Source organism: Mytilus galloprovincialis, chromosome 8 (assembly GCF_965363235.1).
Source record: "Mytilus galloprovincialis chromosome 8, xbMytGall1.hap1.1, whole genome shotgun sequence".
NCBI classification, from domain to species: domain Eukaryota; kingdom Metazoa; phylum Mollusca; class Bivalvia; order Mytilida; family Mytilidae; genus Mytilus; species Mytilus galloprovincialis.
The window spans coordinates 43,349,866-43,369,667 of NC_134845.1; the positions used below are offsets into that span (position 1 = coordinate 43,349,866).

At 31.8% G+C, this 19,802-nt stretch overlaps 1 protein-coding gene across 4 annotated transcripts in view; it reads right to left on the reverse strand.

Annotated features, from left to right (window-relative positions):
• Positions 1 to 841: 841 nt before the first annotated feature.
• The window catches only part of LOC143042002 (inverted formin-2-like), a 60,245-nt gene continuing 41,284 nt past the window's right edge, over positions 842 to 19,802 (reverse strand). For all 4 annotated transcript variants that reach the window (XM_076214207.1, XM_076214206.1, XM_076214205.1 and 1 more), the window contains 12 exons: positions 19,293 to 19,452; positions 18,239 to 18,417; positions 15,852 to 15,931; positions 13,855 to 14,876; positions 12,161 to 12,303; positions 10,207 to 10,371; positions 9,466 to 9,723; positions 7,774 to 7,955; positions 6,437 to 6,557; positions 5,372 to 5,536; positions 3,524 to 3,608; positions 842 to 2,692 (listed from right to left, as the gene is read on the reverse strand). In XM_076214207.1, the coding sequence (XP_076070322.1) occupies positions 2,496 to 2,692; positions 3,524 to 3,608; positions 5,372 to 5,536; positions 6,437 to 6,557; positions 7,774 to 7,955; positions 9,466 to 9,723; positions 10,207 to 10,371; positions 12,161 to 12,303; positions 13,855 to 14,876; positions 15,852 to 15,931; positions 18,239 to 18,417; positions 19,293 to 19,452 (2,757 nt within the window). In that variant the 3' untranslated portion in view covers positions 842 to 2,495. The remainder of the gene's footprint in view (positions 2,693 to 3,523; positions 3,609 to 5,371; positions 5,537 to 6,436; positions 6,558 to 7,773; positions 7,956 to 9,465; positions 9,724 to 10,206; positions 10,372 to 12,160; positions 12,304 to 13,854; positions 14,877 to 15,851; positions 15,932 to 18,238; positions 18,418 to 19,292; positions 19,453 to 19,802) is intronic.

Below are 19,802 nucleotides of genomic sequence, written 5' to 3' on the forward strand. Positions count from 1 at the left end.
GTTCAGTTCTGCACATCCTGTATTTTGAAAACAAATTAAGTGACATGCAGGACAACACAATAATGGAAATATCGAAATTAGGTCAATTCAAAAACAAAGAAGTTCATGAAAAATTGATGAACCAAACGCTCGACCGAACAGTAAGTTTGCAATTAAGGTAAATTGAAGAATTTTCTTCATGAAAAAAGTACAGTACGTAAGTTTTCTAATGAAATCTAGCCATCTAGTTATAAAAAAACTTTTGCGTCATTTTTTGTCTAATTTGAAGTTTCATATGAACCTAAAATAAGTAGAGTTCTTATTTCATTATGTGTGATATCTAGTATATATTCAAGTTTGGTTAAATTCACATTTATAATCTGGAACTTCTTTCCTGTACAAATTCCGACTTTTTAAGTAAATATTACATTGACATTTAACACAAGGACCTAAAAATCAAATCAAAAGGAATACTACACTAAAAATTATATTCAATATTTTAAGATTACGGTTATAAAAATTTGATATGTATTGGGCATCCGTTAACCAAGATGAGATGCGTAAGACACCAAAGGGACATTCAAAAGTAGTAAACTGACATGGTAAAAAGGAAAAGGTCAAGAAGAGGTAGAAAGGTTAACAAAACACAATATAACGTCAAACTTCATGTGCGCTGGAAAGGTAAAAAACTATTTTATATCTATACAATATATTATAACAAAGAATTAACGCATGTTTGGCCACAAAGATATATAAAAAGTCGATTATAATCAAAGTTCTGCAACTGCTATTTTTTTAAATGGGTTTCACATTTTAAATCAATGGGCAAATGGAATATAAAAAAAAATATTGAACTACAAAGTATAAAAAAAATCCTTTATTTTCAATGTTATCACCGGCATATAAGGGCTAATATTTTTTATTTGATCAGCAAAATTAGCAATATAAAAATACATAAGACATACATAATAATTAAAAAGAATATCAATAAGAAGGAAGTATTAAAGGCAATCATTTCTATATATAATTCAAGCTGTACCAAGATTTAACTCGGGAACTGAATTTTTGAAAGGAAATATTTGTCAGTCGAAGATAAAAAAAAAAAAAACCTTTTAAACTGTACAGTACATCATTCTATGTGTTTAGACTAACTTTAAAATACATTTCCGCATTGCAATCTTTATTTCATTTTATTTTTGAAATGAACAAATGAGTCTAATGAAAGAAAAGCTTGTGTCTTGCGTACTTCTCAATATTGCACTAGCAAAAATATTCTAAATATTTATGAGGTTTTTCTTCCTGAGGAAAAAGTTTCTATAAAAAAAATATTTTACAAAGTTTACATTAGTTTTATTATTTTTTTGGTACAGTGATATAAATATCCGAGCTTGAGAATCGTTAATGTTTTGGTACAATGATATGAATATTCAAGCTTGCATTGATAATCGGTAGTGTTCTAGGACAGAATAAACAGCTGCGCCATGAGCGCATGATACGCCCGACGTCTTGTGTGGAAGTTTCATGCAATAATCAAAAATAGTTTCTGAGAAAATTTTAAGCAATAACCATATATTGTTTTTTAGACACGGCGGGACATGTGAAACCCCCAACCCTGTTTTTTTTTTTTTTTTTTTTACAAAAAACTAAATATCACTAAAATAAAATTTTGAATCAAAACCAAAAATTATACAGATCTTTAGATTAATATAACAAAGAAGAGTGTAAAGTTTTAAGCAAAAATCATAAATTATTTTTGAGATACGGCGTGACATGTAAAAAAAACCTCCCCTGTTAAACAAAATACTCAATAACTCAAAAATGAAATTTTGAATCATTACCAAAAAGTATACAGATCTTTAGATTAATATAACAAAGACATGTGTAAAGTTTTAAGCAATAATCATAAATCGTTTTTGAGATATGGCGCGACATGTAAAAAACCCTCCCCCTTTTTTACAAAATACTCAATAACTCAAAAATGAAATTTTGAATCATCATCAAAAAGTATACAGATATTAAGATAAAGATAACTAAGAAGTCTTTAAAGTTTTAAGCCATAATCAAGAATGGTTTTTGAGATACGGTGCGACATGTGAAAAAAAAACACACACCCGTTTTAGTTACAAAGTGCCGTAACTCAAAAAGTTTAAATCTAATTTTCACCAAAAAGTATACAGATCATTTGACCATCATAAGAAACAACTATATTACGTTTCATGAAATTTGGATAAGTCGTTCTCAAGTTACGGTGCGACATGTTTACGCCAGCCAGACAGACGGACAGACAGACGGACAGACAGACGGACGGACGGACGGACACCGGACATTTGTATACCATAATACGTCCCGTCAACATTTTGACGGGCGTATAAAAACAAATGTTCAAGCTTGAGAACTATTAATATTTTGGTACAGTAAAATAAATATTAAAGTTTGAGAGTCGGTAATTGCCTCGTACAATGATATTAATTTTCAAGCTTAAGAATCGTTCTCTTATCATAAAGCGGTATAAACATTTAAGCTTGAGAATCGGTTATTTTCACTTCCATGTCCTCTGGTGTTGAGGGCATTTGTGTATTGGATTTAGTGCCAGGAGATTTTCCTCTGGATTTTCCTGGAGAGGTTTTACGTAAACTATATCCTTTTCTTATATCTGTCAGTAATCTGTCAATTATACAGCCGTCATCATCCTTTGGTAGAGGTTCATGCTTAGCTAAAAATAAAAATAACACTGACAATGTTTTCTCAATTGTTTTTAATACTCTCTTTTCCCTAATAACGTATGTTTTGCCCCAAAAAAAATGTTTAATTGGTTATGATATTGTTACAAACAGTAACGTGCGGGTTTTATAGCTAAGATATTTCAGCATTAATATATACAATCAGACAATGTAGGGTGATTGCCAATAATACAGCTCTCCACAATAGACCAAATTACTCAGATTTTGATAAATAAAGGTCTCAACAATCAGTTAAAACCCATTCCTCATAGTCAGTTATTTAAGGCCCCGAAAAGACAAATTTAAAATCACTCATATGAGAAAATAACGGCCTGATTTATAATTAGAATAACGAACAAAAATATAATATGATATACAGCAAAAAACTACATCCACTGATTTACAGACTCCTTATTTGGGACAGGTACAAACGTAATGTAACATGGTTTAACTAGTTAGATTGAGCCGAGCCCTCACCTATCATTGGACAACGATGCAACAGCACAACAAAAGAACACACTATACAAAATAATAAACAAAAACAAATTTGATAAACAAAAACAAATTCTATCAATAGAAACATACAACACCCACCACTTAGTAACAGACTCGTGAGTTGGGGCATGCAAGTATTATGTGACTGTCATACAAGTGAGACGTTAAGGTAGCTTTGGAACCAATTTATTCACCATTTTCTACATAAGGAAATATCCGTTCTAAGTCCATAATATGAGCTTTAGATATTGCCATTGCATAAAGGACTTTCCGATTTGATATATCAAGTTGATGAGTCAAGAAGATGGATTGGACAAACTGATATTTACCATGTTTATGCTTTTCAACCATTTCAGCTTGTTGTTTTCTTCTTCGCTCTGCCTTTTCTTCCTGAATGCGTCGTTGCTCATTTTCCTATATATATGAAATACTTATAATAACAAAAGTGTTACACATAAAACATTTTTTTTATGAACAGAGGAAGTTTGATACTTTGGCGTTGAATGCAATAACATATAAATATTCTGATGGTAAATATATTATTTTGATCGGAATTATTCGCTGAGTTTTTCAGAAAATATATCTACACATAGGGATGTCTCTTTAATTATGACAAAGGGTTACCCGTCAAAGGATATTTTTGAAGTGCCTGTATCATACACGTATCATACTAGCTATAAAATCATGTTTAATCCATCACTTTCGTCATTGGAAAATGCCTTTACCAAGTCAGGAATATCACAGTTGTTATCTATTCATTTAATGTTTAAGCTTTTGATTTTGCCATTTGATTAGGGACTTTCAGTTTTGTATCCTTATGTTCAATGGGTCCTCGGAAGTCATTATTTTTGCGATTTTGCTATATACGTCTTTATAAATTTGAAGTATGATATACAATACATTGCATAACAGTGTTGTACTTTTTTTTAATATTTCATTGTGGAACTTTTACCAGGACATTTACGTTCTTTAAATTTTTGCACAAAGTTAGTGTTTAACAGATATTTCAATAGTGATATTCTGCAAACCCATCAAACAACCTTCATTGTATTGATGTTTTGACCTTCATAATATCAAAAAGGATTTATTATATTCTACCGGGAAATCATTGCATCGATATTGGCAAAAACTAGACACAAGGAGGCTTTAACCATTTGATAGGGTTCATACTCTCTCTCTGGCAAACTAACAACAATGTGACAAAATTTAGAGTATAGGTCAAAGTTAAATATGGGATGTTGTCGATGCGCAATTCTGTATTTATCTTTACTGGATACACACAGAGTAAAAATAAATCTACACATAGGGAAAATACGTAAGAAATAACAGACAATGCCAAAAATGCCTGCCAGATAGCACAACTAAAATTAAAACAAAATTAAAAACATCAATCAAAACATTATTCATGTCCTTTCCAATGCACCGTTAGATGTTCCAGATTTGACACTTTTTGAAATTTCGGGTTTCCAATTCTGATCATCTTTGGATTCAAATTTGTATACAACTGTTCTTATTCGAGAGTGAAAATGACGAGGCTTGAGTAAGTAGAAACAAAATTCGCCTCTGCCTTACAAAAATCAAGCATGGTATTTTTTATGATTTTTTTATTCAATTACAAAGCTCGATATGAATCCAATGATTGTTATCGTTTAGTCTTTGATGGTATCGATAACACAGTTGAAAGTGCATCTTTGTTTACAGGAACTATGAGCGTCACTGATGAGTCTTTTGTAGACGATACGCGCGTCTGGCGTACTTAATTATAATCCTGGTACCTTTGATAACTACTATTACTGGTGATGTCATTTATTGTTAATGTACTGTATGAAATGTTAGAATCATTCTAAACAGCAAGATTCAGTTTCATAACTATTTGGTCTTCAGACTGCCTTGATTCGATCGCAACTTATTCGTACAATATTCGAGTGTTTTCCATTTCAACGATAAAGGTTATAAAGTTTGCAAAATATGACATTTTACGGTTAAGTTCATGTTAATATTTTCCTTAAAATTGCTGTAATCACATGGAATCCGTTATATATATTACATCTATCAGACAATTAACTGTTGACATTTTTTTTCATTAGATTTTATAAGGAAATGATGTATACAATATTGTAATATTGGATTCATTTTATTAGTCCTTAGGCTATTAAAGATAACAATATATAAATTACCTTCTGACACTGCTGAACTTTAGAGCAGAAAGTTTTCAATGTTTCTACCAATTCTTCCACTTTAAATGACTTTTCATTTTCACAATAATGACTTGCTAATTTTTTGGACAAGTCTGAGATCTTTTTCATTCCCTTTTCCATTTGTTTTATTTCTTCTTCTGCATCCTAAAATTATTTATCAAATATAAGATATGATATAAGGTTTGGGAAATAAGATTTTCAATCATCATTGATCACTGAAATTAAAATGATGCAGACATTTTGGGTATATTTGATATGTTTTAAACAAATATACTGAATGCAATACACTATTATGTGAATTTTCAAGATCATGTGTAATTTCAAGATTCTCAATCAATATTTTAATTAATGTTTATATATTTTCAAATATATCGACAGAAAAAACAACAACTAGATAACAGAAGTTTGTTCTTAGACTATTTATAAAACATTATATACTTAATAATAATGTGAGGTATCCACAACATAAGTAAACTTAAAGCAAACGAACATAAAAAGCAAAGAAATTGCGCTTTCATTGCTGTTCTTAATCTCAGTCACGTTGAGGCCTTAAACACGGGTTGAAAAAAACTCACTTCAAATTCATCACCGTCTTTTTTTTACTTCATTTAGAATATTTTTAGTATAAAACAAACATAAAAAATAAACTGGAAAAATATCTTTTCTAAATTAAACACCAAACATTATATACGCATGTATAAACCAACTAAATAAGAGAAGAGGGACGAAAGATACCAAAGGGACAATCAAACTCATAAATCTAAAACAAACTGACAACGCCATGGCTAAAAATGAATAAGACAAACAAACAACCATGACACAACATAGAAAACTAAAGAATAAACAACACGAACCCCATAAAAAAACTAGGGGTGATCTCAGGTGCTCCGGAAGGGTAAGCAAATCCTGCTCCACATGTGGCACCCGTCGTGTTGCTTATGTGATTAGTCAATGCAAGCAATTCTACGAGACAAATAAATACATGTATTTTAATCTTTAAAACACCTTATTTGAAGTAGCTTGACAATATACAATGTTATGTACCTGTACAAACGTTTTAAGTTGATTTTTAACGTCATCTGGAGCACCTTTTAGATTTTTGTGCAGTTTGTGTACACTGTCCTTTAACTGCTTTAGCTCTGTGGTTAGATTATCTTTCGAACATCTTAAAAAAATAATAAAAATGTAAGACTTTGATTAAATATTATTTCGAGCTTATTTGCTGTTTATTTCAGGTATAAGTGATGTGCTTTTATTTGTTTTGTTTTCATTTAGATAAAAATGATTCATATATGTATAACTGCAATTCTAATATAAATTCATACAGAATACAAATTTTAAAAAAAATATGAGTAACAAGATATTTATTAATTGACCTTAGATTTCATTAACGCTTATTACATATATTGGAACATACTAAGTAGTATGGAAGTATTTCATTTCATTTCAGTTTCTAACTGACATCTTGAATTGTTAACGAAGCAAGTAAACCTACAACATTAATCCTTCTGTCCTCGAAGTAGTAGAAAAATCATGCTAAAGGTTATGGTTATAACATTAATTTGAAATCATGGCATAATGATGTGGTGTAAAACATTAATTGGCTCATAAAAAGTGGTGCAAGTAAAATTATTGCCTACTCTCGGGTTGTTTTTTTTTTTTTTTTTGTTGTGCGTAGGCTGTGTATATTAGTTTTTAAATATGTTTTTATTATATGAAGAGGCTTGTGAACTAACTAAAATAGTTTTATTCGAACACGTTTAGGGGCATATCATATGTTTGAAAATTGTGAATGGTTGTCACTGTCCCCGGATGGATATGTTGTTTGTGCAGACCAACTTTTATCAGATCAAGATCTGCTTAAGCATTCTACGTTTACTCACAGCTTACCTGCACTCAGAACTAGCACCGCGGAATATGTGTTATTCAACGAAAAGAATGGTGGTGATTTCAAGTTATATATTTTGATGAAGTTGAGAAGTCGTAATATTTACTTTTATCTTATATCTTTTTTAATCAAAACTGTTATACTTAATTAAATTTTAAATACAACTGTAATGTTAGTTTCGTCTCTTGGTCTTTATGAGTAATATACTATGACCGTTGTGAAAAATCAAAAACGGAAAGTCTGACTGACTCAGTGATTGATTATATTCATGAAGAAAATTTTGTCCATCTTTGTTGCAGTTCTTTTCAAAATCTTCTGAGTTGTAAAGTTGCACGATTCTGATTTTTTTTTTTATAAATCTGTGTTTCTGTTGAACTTCTGCAAGTGTTATACATTCGATTAGATTTCTAAATGTTTATCTATAACTACCTTTTATATGATGATCGGGCATTTTGCAATGGATATAACTATTAAAAGGTCTAAATATGCTTACCTTGTTGCACAATTGAGATCTGGATACATCTCGTCAGCAAAATCCAAAGCATCTTTATTTTCTTTTGTAGCCTCAGCAACCATGAAATGCAACAATGTCACCCTTGGTTTATTTGCACGTGTGTCCATCAGTTTATTTAGGGAATTTATTTTGAAACCAACTGCATTTCCAGCGTATCCACCCTGTTTGCAAGTATAAAAGCGTACATTTATCTTTGATGTATTTCAGTACCTTTTTGAATGCTAGCTTATTATACCTTTAGGTTTCCTATACAAAATGAAGATTCACATTTAGATCAGTTTTATCCACAAACAATACGCTTATTGTTGGAATTTTCGGTCCTCAATGCTCTTCAACTTTGTACTTGTTTAGCTTTATAACTATTTTGATCTGATCAACACTGATGAGACTTTTGTAGAAGAAACTCGCGTCTGGCGTACTCTGGTACCTTTGGTAACTTTTAGGGCTATCTGACATCCCGCTGTAAGTTGAGCCCTTAAAGTCACTTAGGAATAATGCTTTGCTCATATTCTGAGTTCAGTTACATAAATAAAGACTATTTAAGGGTATTTTTGTATGTTTTCTTGTAGAACTTCTTCATTGTTCTTACTGATGTTTTGTTTATCAATTCACTGTCGACTCTGATTTAGAGAATACGATCGAGTGTGTGTGTACAAGTTCAGTCTCACAAACTTGCGCAAATTTCTAATCTAAAGATTTGTCCAGTTCTATACTAATGAATGTCATTATTGATATGCTTTACTAGTTATTTTTATTTATTTTATATTTCAAATTAACACATTATAACTAATATTTTCAAATGTACTAAAGTTTAAGGTAATTTATCAATCTTAGTATTTGTATACCACAAACATAGGGGTTTGCGACAAATTACAAAAAAAGTACAAAACTGGTTTTACCCAACATTGTTGTTGGAAAATGTTGGTTTCATGTCAAGGTAGTCACGATGGTTGATGTAATGGAGATGGGTTTTTTTTTAAAGATTTTATAGTCTTCCCCCTGTTTTAATATACCGTGGGTCTTGGTAATTTGGTGTGCATATTTCCTTTCTAAGATAATTAAATGTATGTCTTTGTGCAAATTATGTGCTGTTGAAAACAGTTTGTAACATGAGTTGTATTTATCGATAAGAATTCTATTCCTCTCCGCTGACTATACATAATTGAGGATGGCATGTGTTTTTACGAGTCAAAGTAACACATTTATATACATTACTTGCATAAATAAAATCAAAACGTTATCCGAAGCTGTTTTTTTTAATATTTTGTCGAAATTCTGCTCGTTAAGACATGGAAGATATCTTCAAAACCAGGTTTAATCCACCATTTTCTACATAAGAAAATGCCTGTACCTAGTCAGGAATATGACAGGCGTTATCCATTTGCTTGATGTGTATGAGCGTTTAATTTTGCCATTTGATAAGTGACTTTCTTTTTTGAAATTTCTACGGAATTCAGTATTTTTGTGATTTTACTTTTTTTAAATTTCATATCAATTTCTCAACAAAAATCTTTGAATGCCTTGAGGGCTATTTATTATACTTGATACGGTTATTGCCATCCTTCAATTTTTTGTCAGTCCTGCATATTGTTTTAGGCAGAAAGACGTGTTCTTTGTGGTTGTATTTAAAAACCTATAACAAGGAAATAACACCTTATAATGATCACTTACAGCGTTCAAGAAATTCCCTGTGTGTAATACAAAGCGTAAAAACACTTTAAAAGATTCGTTATCTAATGGATGTTCACAAGCTCTTATATATGTCTCTATATTAGGTCGCAGAGAATCACACGACAGTTTGAAGTCATCTTTAAGTACTAAACCATCGATTCTCAATTTGAAAGCTGCCAAACCAGACAACGTTAAAAAGAATTTTTCAGCATTTCCTAGTTTTGATTTATCACCGTCATAGTCTTTGACAGTTGCAATCTGAAACAAAAATATAAATTGTTACAGAATATGAACCATTTCATATGAAAAATTCAACAAAAATCTATTCCTGTCAATCAATCCCTTCGAGAAATTCTCCATATCGAATTTTCTTGTTAAAGAATAAAATAAAATGGGAAGGCTGTCATGATATCAGTATTCTGTTTGAGAAACTCTCACACAAAGCTGAAATCAATGAGCTGGCAATCATACCACTTCTTTTTTATATGCTTATCAATATGTTATGTGTATTACTTCCCGGTTTATTGACTTCGAGCATATGAATGGTCAAAAAAATGACTTTTTATCCCGATAAGTTTAATTTAATTTCAAAACTCCATTCTATTTTGTTTATGCTAACACAAGATAAAAATAGTCCTGTATTTTTTTTAATTTTTTTCATGCAGTGTCTGTTTGATTGTTTCCGAAAAGGTTTGTAAAAAAAAATGCTGTTCAAAAACATGTTATAAAAAACGAACTTACATCGTCAGATTCTGGCAGGATTTTTTGTAGACCTCTTAAACGTTCTTGTCCAATCTTATTAATATCTGCCTCTACTATCATGTCGACAATCTCAGAATGGCTGCATTTGAATTGTTTCAAAAAGATGTTCACATTCATACTTTTCTTCATATCTAGTAGTAAAACCTAGTTGAATAACAGTAATACATAGTACAGAATATATAATCGAAGTAAATAATAATAATTTCTTGCATGATTTGAGATGAATTTGGATATTTTTTTATTTTTATTTTGGTCAATTAATTCCTTTCGTTTTCATGTGTTATACCTTCCATTGCTTCAAAAAATTTTGGGATTGAAAAATTCCTAATGTAGCTAAATCTAGAAACACGATTCGGACACACAAAACTATAGAAAGTGTTATTATCGTATATTTTCTCTAAATTAAAAAAAATGTCTACATCTTCAGAACCAATAATGCTATCGTCTATATATATATATATATATATATATATATAGTTATATATGGTTAATGTGTATTTCAATTTCTTTTCTTATGTCATGAAAAAAAGATACTCGACCAACAAAACTGGAACTCATCTCCCCAAAACTAAAACATAAAAACACAAAACTAACAGGTTTTCCATAATAAAATTTGAACTTCTTGATATATGTGTTGAGTTTGGCGAAGTGATATTTCATTAAACAGTTGGTAAGACTAAATCAGTTTCACAACTAGCTCGATAACTCTTCATAAACCCAACATGCCCAACTTCTGCCATCTAACATCGTCGCTGTTTTTTTCATAATTGGGGCTTTGACACTTGAAATAAATTCATTCATGAAATCGATGACAGGTTGATGATGAAAGTTTTTAATGACCTTGACTGGCTATACAACCCTTGCACGATCGGTATATGACAGGTGATGTAGACATAGGATGAAATCCATAATATGTCCATAATCTAATTCAAAATTTATACGATTTCACTTGTTTGTGCTGTTTGTTTGTTTCAATTCGGACTTGTGACAAATCTACTTTTGGTTAAGTGCAGTCATTTATTTTTCCCATTTTACAAAAACGTAAAATAACAAAAAAAAACAAACTCTGAGGAAAATTCTGAACAGAAAGAACGTTAGCAAATGGCAAACTCAAAAGCTCAAATACATCAAAGGAATGAAAAACAACTATTACATTCCTGACTTGATACCTACATAATCTTAAGTAAACAACAGGGGATTTAACCTTGTTTTATAGCTAGCTAAACCTCTCACTTGTATGACAGTCGCATAAAATTCCTTTATATTGACAACGATGTGTGAAAAATAACAGACCTAAAAGGTAGTTTCATTTTCTAGCCACTGGATCCATAATGCTGCAGATTAACTATTGGTTCCCGAGGGTATCATTATGCCAGTAGAAAATGCTTCCCCACTAAACACGATTTATAACAAACATTTCGTGAATTTGCCATTAGATAATTTAGATATAACATCCATCGAAACTTAAGTTTCCAACTAGCTGAAGTTTTGTTGTATTGTTTTCAGAGTTTCTGACGAAAGTTTATTATGAACAGTTCATCGGACACAACATGACATCATTTTATATGCTAAAATTAATGTCCCATGACACAAATGTGATTATTATTTATTGTGTGTCTCTTGTGGGAAGTAGAGGACTATCTTAAATCAGAATCATAGAAAGGTAACCATCAAAGGACAAAACAAACAAACTTGAATAATTCATTCGTTTTTAACACAGACGAAAATTTAGAATCAAAATCCTCTCGTTATAATAAAACTCGTAACTATAGATATTCTATACTAAGCGAGAAACCGAGAATACGTTTATTCTTTTTCTAGACTTTCGACCGAATTGTTGCATAAGTGTATATCAAACAGTACTCAAGGTTACATGTTTTCTGTTTTTTCATAGGAAAAAAAACAAGAGAAAAAGTATATTTTGACGACAAACCTCTGTTTTCTGCTTTGATTTCTTTTGTTCGGCAGGCTTGACGGTCACTGGTTGTTGTTTACTGAACAATTGTTCTATAGTGTCATACTCTATGTGAATAGCATCTTCCATATCGAGTACTTCTTTCCAAATATTCTTATGAGCTGAAGATAAATAGATGCATTGATATATTGTTGTTTTTAAAGTGATTAAGATGATAACAGAATGTTGACTGCTGTACCCCTATTTTTTGACATTTTTACCTATTGTGTCTGTTTGTTTTATTCACGCATCGGTGACGATATAATGGAATTTGATGCGACTGTCATACAAGTGAGAGGTTTAGCTAGCTATAAAACCAGGTTTAATCCACCATTTTTCTACATTTGAAAATGCCTGTACCGATTCAGGAATATGACAGTTCTTGTCCATTCGTTTTTGATGCGTTTTGTTATTTGATTTTGCCATGTGATTATGGACTTTCCGAATTGATTTTCCTCTGAGTTCAGTATTTTTGTGATTTTACTTTATACAAAGAGTCAGACTTGTATAAGTTTTTATTCTTATCTGTTTTTCTTTGTTTATGATTCGCGTTTGAGGACCCCATCGCTTAGCAAACGGTATGTTATTATATTTATACTTAAGATACAAATGTTGAGAAATTTAGTTCAACCTCATCACATATTAATGTGATTACCCGTAGTCGGGAACTGTGTCAGTAGTATCTTCTTGTTATTGTCATTTGAAGAGTTTGGTTTTCCTGGAATATCTTAAGAAATTTTCCGATAATTTTATAAAGAACTGTTTAACATTAAGGACGACTTTAAGATTATATATTTTAAAAACTGTATATTGGTAACCAAAGGTCCTTTGCGTATTGTTTTTGATGGGTTGTTAACCTTACATCTCATTTATTCATATAAAGTAGTAGGAGGAGTTCGTTTATTTTGTAAAAAAATGCTTCTAAACAAATTCAACTGTAAACAAGTCTTAATATTCCGTCGAGAATTGCAAATATGTCTCTGAATACACCTGGATAATTTAAAGGCTATAATAGAAGAGGAATTAAAAAATAAATCCTATTAACAGAGATTGATTGATTTTAAAGTTGTGTTTAACACCATTTCATCATTATTCATGATGATTAGTTTTTATTGGTCAAGGAAACCGGAGTAATTGGAGAGCACCACCAACCATTTGACAGTCTTAGTCAACTAAGATTGGAGTCCAGCGCATTTATCACGTGCGTGTTTCGAACTGACAACCATAGTGTTGACAAGCTAGTGATAAATGAACTACTTAGACTAATCGGCCACCGAGGACCCCTCCTACTTACTGGGAAAATGAAAATCCTAATACAAATTCAAAATCATGAGATTACAACCAATTCAAGATTATGATATATACTGAGAAATCGAAGAAAAAGGAGTTCGTGTCTGTTAATTGATGACTTTATTTGTTGTGATATCAAGGCAAAACACGCATCTTGAAGCTTGAAATGTGTATGTGTTGCACTTAAATCACCGTAAATGAAATTGTTTAATCTCGCTAATGATTTATCATTAAGGATCTTCTTATTTATTTTTTTAACTTTTTTTAGGAGGATATTTTCCTTTCTTTAAATATTAATTTTCATGTTATATTTAAATTGTATCATATATTTTTCTTTTTTAATAACTTCTTTTGCTGTCATTGTTAATTATAATACTACTTACAAGCAATTGTATGAGCAGGAACTTTTGTCCAGTTGAATGTTTTCATCTTGTGTTTCGGTGTTGGTGTCCATATACTTCTTGGTTGAGGCATTGTATTTGCAAATGAGAGCGGTGCTGGTACTGCTCTTATCTTTCCATCTACTCCGGGTGGAGGAGGAGGCGGCGGTGGTGGTGGAGGCATTCCAGGCATTCCAGGAGGGGGTGGTGGTGGCGGCGGCACTCCAGGCATTCCAGGAAGAGGTGGTGGAGGTGGTGGTGGCGGAATTCCTGGCATCCCAGGAAGTGGTGGTGGAGGTGGTGGTGGCGGAATTCCTGGCATTCCAGGTGGCGGAGGCGGTGGTGGAGGTATTGGAATTCCTGGAACTCCAGGCATTGGTGGGGGTGGAGGGGCAGCTGGAACTCCTCCCATCATACCAGGCGGCAGAGGAGGTGGTGGTGGTGGTGGAGGCACTGCATCATGAGAATGTGATGTAGAAGATGGATGTTGGTTGCTGCCAGAAGAAAGGATAGTTGCATGATTTTTTATTTCTTCGTTGATATGTCCATTTTGATTTGAATTCGTTGCAGATTTGTTTGTGTTATTATTTTTTTTAATTTCGTCTTCATCTTCTGAATTTGATGACGAAGATGAGGAATGTCTTTCACTATTGCTTAAACTACTACATTCATTAGTCTCGACACTATCTGTTCGATGATTCGAAGTCACATGACCATTCATTTGTTTTTGACTGCCTGTAGTACTAGAAGATTTTAATGAACCATTCATTAGTCCATTCGTTTTTTGATTCATCTTTATAGGTTCATTTTCTCCTGTAGATGGTGAAATTATAACATCACCTTGTTTTACTGAAGGCAATTCAATGACTTCAGTTTGTACACATTTTGAGCACGTGACTACATTTGATTGCTGTCTTTCAAATGGATTTACCACAACCAGCGATTTAATATCACAACCAATATGAGTTTTCTCTACTAAAATAGCTTTCCTCACTGAAGTCAGTATCAAATTCCACTGTATATCACTGAAAAACATGAAATATTTATAGATTACCGTTGATCATCTCACTTTCTCGATTTCGCCGGTACGGAAAAGCAATCGAGTTGAGGTGACCAATGAATATCTGTTTATCGCTATTTTACATATGACGACGTTGTCAATTTCATGTCAATTTCATTACCAACGCCACCTGCCTCCTTAGTCATGTTAGTTTCTAATAATAATTTTTTATCTCAAGCAAGTAGCATGATATCAAAAATGATCACAAAAAAAGACCATAGGAAAAATGCACAAAATAGCGACAAAATTACTTAACAATGAAAAATTGATAAGATATACAACATTCATAAGGAGACTAAACAAATCGTTTTCAATTTCAGACGCATGTTTTTCAAAGAAAGGCTATTTACAACTAAGATATTGTTTATTAAGGCACAATTTTAGGAACTATGTAAACAGAAGCCTTATGATTAAATGAAGATAAAAGATCCAAACAAAAGTCTTATTATGTTTTAAAGTAGTTCTGTTCTCTTATTCTCGAGTTTGACCTACCGAAAATACTTAATACCGGGTTTTAACAAACATGAACAAAACGACGGGTACCACATGTGAAGCATAGCCGCCCGGAACACCAACGATCACCGACGAGTTAGATTGTTATTTAGCACTTTTGTAAGGGTGTCTTTTTTGGGGTTTTTTTTCATCGTTTATCGTTTTTTGATTTGGCATTGTCAGTAAGTGATTGACCTCAATATCATTTTAATAAAAGTAAAATAATTGCATGAATTATTTAAAACCTTTTATTCACTCCGGTACAAAAGCGATTATTAAGGTAATACGTTATTGGTAATAGACGGTCATACAAATTAATCAAAGTATGCATACTCACAAATTTCACAGGGAGAAATAGAAATATGAAGTACTTATTATTAATATTGTTTGGTCCGTTAATTGCTTTGAACATTATTGAATAAATGTTAAATATCATCGTCATACGTACCTTACTGGATTTTCTGGATCAATTTGAATAAGGGACTGGAGAACACTTAAAAACGAATCTGCTTGTGGCGTGTTATAAACCTGCAAGATAACAAATATTTACAAAATATTAAAGATAATTTCAGTTTAAATCATTAAAAAAGGTGTTACAAAGGGATGATTACGGAAAAACATATTGTCACATGAAATTTATCTATTATGAAAATCTCAAATTCGATAAATTCCCTCTTGATTAATTTGGATGCTACGTTTCTCTTTTCACGATCTATATATGTACTTATACTATATTATACTGTGCAAAACTTATTTCAAACATAAGTCTTACCACATCTCCTTATTTTCATATTTTAGTATTTAGTATTTACTTAATTGATATATGTGTTTTGTCGTCTTGTTAGTGATAAATGCCTTCCTATCCCTTTATTATCATCATGAAGAGTAACTACTTTTATCTTTATCATCCATATCAGCTGGTAATGACACTTTGCTAATAGTCACGTGAATGTCATTTATTCTGGGCATACGGCAATGTAGTCTCCAGGGATTTAAAAATCAAACACAAAGTTGGCTTAGTGTACATGGTACATGTCTTCATATTTTTTTAAAACAAGTTTTATAAATATTCGCATGAAACAAACAAATATAGATAACTTATTGACATCTTTGTTAGATTTATTTGCATTTTTGTTTGTATTCTTTAGATAATTGTGACAGGTCACTGCTGGATGAGCCTGGATCCCATTTGCTGTAATATTAACTTAGTATGTCTCATTGATGAGTCTTATGTGGACGAAACGCGTGTCTGGTGTATTAAATTAGAAGCCTAGTACCCTTGATAACTATTTGGGATACTCACAGAATTTTGATAATATCACGGAACTACAAATACTTTTCATATAAGTGAGAGGTTTTACCAGATAAGAAATCAGATTTAACCCACCTTGTTCTAGAAAATGCAGGTACCAAGTCAGATAAATGAAAGTTGTCTTTCTCTCGTTTCATTAATTGAAAATGTTTGATTTTGTCCGTTTGTATAGACATTTTAACTTGTATTTGTTTACTTATTGTTTTGTTTTTGTTTTACTCATTTTGAAAGACTAAAGTTTTTATCTAACTCGTCTTCAAATCAAATCACCACATTAATTGACTGAAATGTCAATAATTTCTCCATTGTCATTGATTACAATTTAAATGAATGGATATTACTTCCGTCGGATTTTGTAGGTTTTTTCTAAACTGATTAATGTCGTGTCAATGAATGTTTCCCGAGGACGGAAAATATAAACATTTTCCAATAACTTAAATAGATTAAACAAACATTGTAGACAATTATGGTAAAAGATAAAACATAGAACTGTAGAAAATTAATTTAGAGTACTTAGAACGATAAAGTCTCTCTTCATTCTTCATTTGTATTGACATCTGCGATCTCTGTATGATTAACACAGACCAAACACTTTCCATCGTTGTTATTGTGTTGCACTATTCGGTAGAACAGTAAATAAACATGAATTTAGAAAATTAAGGGCGTATTTCCTGCAGTTAAGCAAGTTTAAGTTTACAGTTTCGATTATTGAATGCATGGTTTATGGTTTGGTTTAAAACCAGTTGAGCAGAGGTGTTTTAGTTTAGAACCAATAAAAATAGTAACGTCAGATAATTATCTTTCTGTTTGAATCCCCAAGGGTGACTGGGGTATAGAAATATGGTCATTTGGTCTTCTCCCGACCGACAGTAAAACGCTTGCCTAAGTGGGGCGTCCGTGTGGATGTGCGGGATGTATCAAGTTCGCAGTCACGTCCGGTCAGAAGGGGGACGTTAAATCCGATGCCTCGTGTAAAGAGAGTGACACGCTCTTTGCACGTTAAGAACCCTTGCAACCACTCTTTGAGGGGTCCGTAGATGGCCTGTTGCAAGGCAAAATTCGGTCCCTATCCAATGTACCCTCATTTTCCAGTGGCAGTCCAAATTTCCCCGACCATCATCCCAAATGGCCTCTATCGTATGAACCTACCTATTGTATTTATTGTGAACTTGTTCTCGTCCTGAATATGCATGAAATATTTGCCACTGGACGTCAAGCAACCAACAATCAATCAATCTTTCTGTTTGAGGTTAGGTATTTGAGTGATTTTACCTTTTATTGTAAAATCTTCAAACCGAACAAGGAGGTTGGTTAGTTTAGGAAGCTTGTTCTGGGATTTTCTTTCCAGAAACATATTTGAAAACAGTTTATCTTTCGACCTAGTTTGAAACATGGTTTGAAAAACAAATTGAAACTTCATCAGAAATACCAAAACACTGCAATCAATTTAGAGACAACAAATACGCGCTCGACTACAGATGTTTGTTTGAAGTGAATGTAATCGTTTCTTTCTATGAACTAACCTTTTGGAAAATGGCAGTAAAGATTTTAAGATGATCAGTAATATCTAATCCTTCCGGTGTGCTTTCTGATAATTCCTCGTCATCTTCGTGTTTTTCGTCCTCAAAAACATCACACTGAATCTGAAGATCTTCGTCATCTTCATCCCTGAGTTTATGTATGAGGTCAAGCAGGTTCAAACCTGAAGTTTAGGTGTAAATGTAATTTTACATAATTATCGGAAATAATTTGTTGTATAGCTCCGAGAAATTACTGCCGAATAGATTTATAAAAAAAATATATTTGTATATGATATTAAAAGTGATATGGTGAGATAAATGTGCAGGATCATGTGTTTTTTATAGTTGATCACAAAGAAAGATTTCATTTTTCCTATTGCCAACTTCCCATTTTTGAAAAAAAAAATCATAGTAACTGAAACAGTCTATTGCTTTTTTGTACATGAATTTAAAAGATGTACTGAAGCATGTTACATTTGTATACTCAAAATTAAAAATGTCCCCACTTGTAAGGCTATGATGTAAAAAACTAGTTCGATCAAGATCTTTAACTTCACAACATCGACGGTTGTCACAACAGATTGCTTTTTTCGTTTTTCGACCTGATGCAAACTGGTTACACATTACTGCGATTCTTTGTTGTTTAATGCCAATAATTTCTGTTATAGATTCTAAATCTACACTTTCCAGACTGATATGATTACTAGTGCTGTCGTGTACCTAGTTTCTAGATAAGAACTTTTGAAATTTATGAACTCTATGAATGGCAAGAGATATTCACTTACTCTGTCACATGATATCGTCTTCATTATTGTATGCTTGTTTACCCTTGTCTGTATGTTTGTTTGTAATTGATTCAGCTGACGTCGTTATTTTACTATCCTATTTATAAAGAGGTATTTTACTATCCTATTTATAAAGATGTTTTTTTGATAAATGATTTGGAGTTCAATAAACAGGAATTTATATAAGTAGCTAAATTTATAATGTAATAATTTTCTAAGGCTGCTAATGAAAATCATATCTACTAACTGATAAACATAAATAACAGACGTACCAATAAATTCATTCCTCACTCGTATTCTGTCTTCTAGTTCTTCAGTGGCTACCAAAATGCAGTTTACAAATGCAACAAGCGTTGTTTTATATGGTATCAATTCAGCTGTTTTCAACTCGTTTACTATTAAGCTAAATCTGTATCGCTGTCTCTTTAATGTCTAGACAAAAACAATGTTGGAAATAATGAGTTTTAACTTTTTAATTTAAAATTCTTTATATGCTGTTATTTTGTGTTTATTTAATCTTAGAAACAAGTAAAATTATTTAAAAAAAATATGTAATCGGCTCATACTTAAAAAAATAAAATGAGATATTTACATGACTCCCTACTATTTCCGAACTTACCATAACATCGATGCAGTATGCATACAACGTATGCATTAATTGATTTACGTCTACTAGCCATATGCTAATGTCATAGTATAATATGCTGTTTTAAATTCAAAACACATTTAATATTTCAATAATCGATTAAAACAGGTAAATGTCAACTGATATTTATGCACAA